Here is a 2,500-nt window from a genome sequence, read left to right on the forward strand (position 1 = left end):
ACCTTTTTTGTAAAACTCACTTGTTTACCACCACACATGCTTCACACCATCTAAAGCAAATTTGTTTATCTTGGTCTCAAGAGAGATGAACAGACCAAGGATATGGATCACTGGAACCATGTCGTGTGATCTGAAGATGGGCATCACCAGTGGTGTGTGTGTGTGTGTGTGTGTGTGTGTGTGTGTGTGTGTGTGTGTGTGTGTGTGTGTGTGTGTGTGTGTGTGTGTGTGTGTGTGTGTGTGTGTGTGTGTGTGTGTGTGTGTGTGAGTGTGTGTTTGTGTGTATAACTCACCGTATAGGATGTTGACCATGGCTGTGTGTGTGTGTGTGTGTGTGTGTGTGTGTGTGTGTGTGTGTGTGTGTGTGTGTGTGTGTGTGTGTGTGTGTGTGTGTGTGTGTGTGTGTGTGTGTGTGTGTGTGTGTGTGTGTGTGTGTGTGTGTGTAACTCACCGTACAGGATGTTGACCATGGCGATGGGCATCACCAGTGGTGTGTGTGTGTGTGTGTGTGTGTGTGTGTGTGTGTGTGTGTGTGTGTGTGTGTGTGTGTGTAACTGACCGTATAGTATGTTGACCATGGCGATGGGCATGACCAGTGTTCCCAGCAGCAGGTCTGCGGCGGCGAGTGACATCAGGAAGTAGTTGGTGGCGTTCTGTAACTTCCTCTCCAGCGACACCGCCAGGATCACCAGGAGGTTCCCCGTTACCGTGACAACAATGGCCGTCAGGATCAGCAGCGCCGCCCAGTTTTTGGGGTGCCCCTCCCATCCCGTTCCCCCCGCCCCTGTCGATGCCTCGCCGTTCACATCCCCCTCCACCGTGAAGTTACACTCCCAAACGGAGTCGTTCTGAAACAGGACTGCGTTTCCCAGAATGCCCTCTGTCTTGAAGGAGGAAGAGGAAGAGGAGGAGGAGGAGGAGGAGGAGGAGAGAATGGTCTCAGAGCCAATGGGAGACAGCGTCATGGCAAACAGGAGGGAGGAGGTGAGACTTGATTGGTTGCTGTCCTGATGGCGTGATGTCATTATGGCGTCACCTGAAGCCTTACTGACGGGTGCGAGGATTGCCAGGATTGCATTCGTTTACTCAGCCACCAGACAGTGTCGCGGTAGTTTATTGTTCATTTTCCTGACTCGGAATTCCCATTTAACAGCTACCATTGTCTATGGTCCATTTTTTTCCACTCGGATTTCAATTCAACAACACGTATAGTGTTAGTCTGTCCTCATCCATTTTGAATATCCAATTGAATATCCCATTCAAAAATCAATGTAGTCTGTGAGTCCTTTTGTCCACTTGCGTCCCCATTCAGCAATAAACTACAGTGGTGAATCGTCCATTTTTATTGTCAATTTTTTTCCACACATATGGTCGCACTCCGATTCCCATTCACCAGTCACCATCTTGTAAATAAAGCCATTTTATTGTCACTCCACCCCCCCCTGCTGTGGCGATGTGGAACACATATAGGCCTAATCATCCAGCCAGGAGGAGGAAATGGAATCGTCCGGAATCATAGAATGAGTCAGTGCGTTGTCATAGAGACCATGCCGTTCCGTTCATTCAGTCCATTCGGAGCGAAAGGCTTCTGCATCCCCAGGTGATCTGAGCTGTGTGTGTGTGCATGCGTCCGTGTGTGTGTGTGTGTGTGTATGCATGCGCGCTTGCGTTTGCACATGTGTAGCGTCCACATGAAGGAAGAGTCCACTAGAAGGTCACCCACCGCCTGGAAGAAATGCAACAAAAGAGAGAGAGAAAGACAGACAGACAGGGGAGAGAGAGAGAGAGAGAGAGAGAGAGAGAGAGAGAGAGAGAGAGAGAGAGAGAGAGAGAGAGAGAGAGAGAGAGATTTAGCCACTCGTTTATTGTATCATTATTAGAGATACACCGGATCCTGATTTTTAGGATCCTCCCAGATACCGCATCCACTGCTTAAGGTCCTGCCGGATCCAGAACCGGATACTGGATCCTACGAAAGGGTTGAAACACATAGCCAACTCGCACACATGGGAACTTTTTATTACGTTGTCTCAAACTATTTTTTAGACTCATTGGTTTACTGTCACTGTTCCAAAGGGCTTTCACTCCAGCAATACAGCAATTAGGGTTGTGAAATACTGACTGAAAAACCTAGGCTAGAGATGGACCAGATCCTGATTTTTAGGTAACTGCCGGATACCGGATCCACTACTTAAGATCCTGCGATCCGGATCCTGTGAAAAACCCTATTATCCTGCCGGATCCGGAACCGGATCTTGGATCCTGTGCATCTCTACTCATTATCACAAGGTCGCATTGCAACTTTAAGCCATATGGATACACACCATAGTTTGTAGATTAACTGAGAAAAAAACTCAACAAGACAGCCTCTTTATAAACAAGAGGACGAGAGAGGGAGAGAGAGGGGGGGGGCACTAAGACAGAGAGGAAGATACAAAGAGAGACAAAGAAAGAAAATAAAAGAAAGAAGTAACAAGCAGCAACAGCACACATGAGAAAG

The 2,500-nt window shown here is 48.0% G+C and overlaps 1 protein-coding gene across 1 annotated transcript in view; it reads right to left on the reverse strand.

Annotated features, from left to right (window-relative positions):
• The window catches only part of htr2ab (5-hydroxytryptamine (serotonin) receptor 2A, genome duplicate b), a 33,763-nt gene extending 32,685 nt beyond the window's left edge, over nt 1-1,078 (reverse strand). Inside the window, exons 1-2 of the mRNA XM_063211946.1 lie at nt 1,049-1,078; nt 560-884 (exon numbers count right to left, since the gene is read on the reverse strand). Of these exons, the coding sequence (XP_063068016.1) occupies nt 560-884; nt 1,049-1,078 (355 nt within the window). The remainder of the gene's footprint in view (nt 1-559; nt 885-1,048) is intronic.
• Between the last annotated feature and the right edge of the window lie 1,422 nt (nt 1,079-2,500).

Source organism: Engraulis encrasicolus, chromosome 12 (genome assembly GCF_034702125.1).
Source record: "Engraulis encrasicolus isolate BLACKSEA-1 chromosome 12, IST_EnEncr_1.0, whole genome shotgun sequence".
NCBI classification, from domain to species: domain Eukaryota; kingdom Metazoa; phylum Chordata; class Actinopteri; order Clupeiformes; family Engraulidae; genus Engraulis; species Engraulis encrasicolus.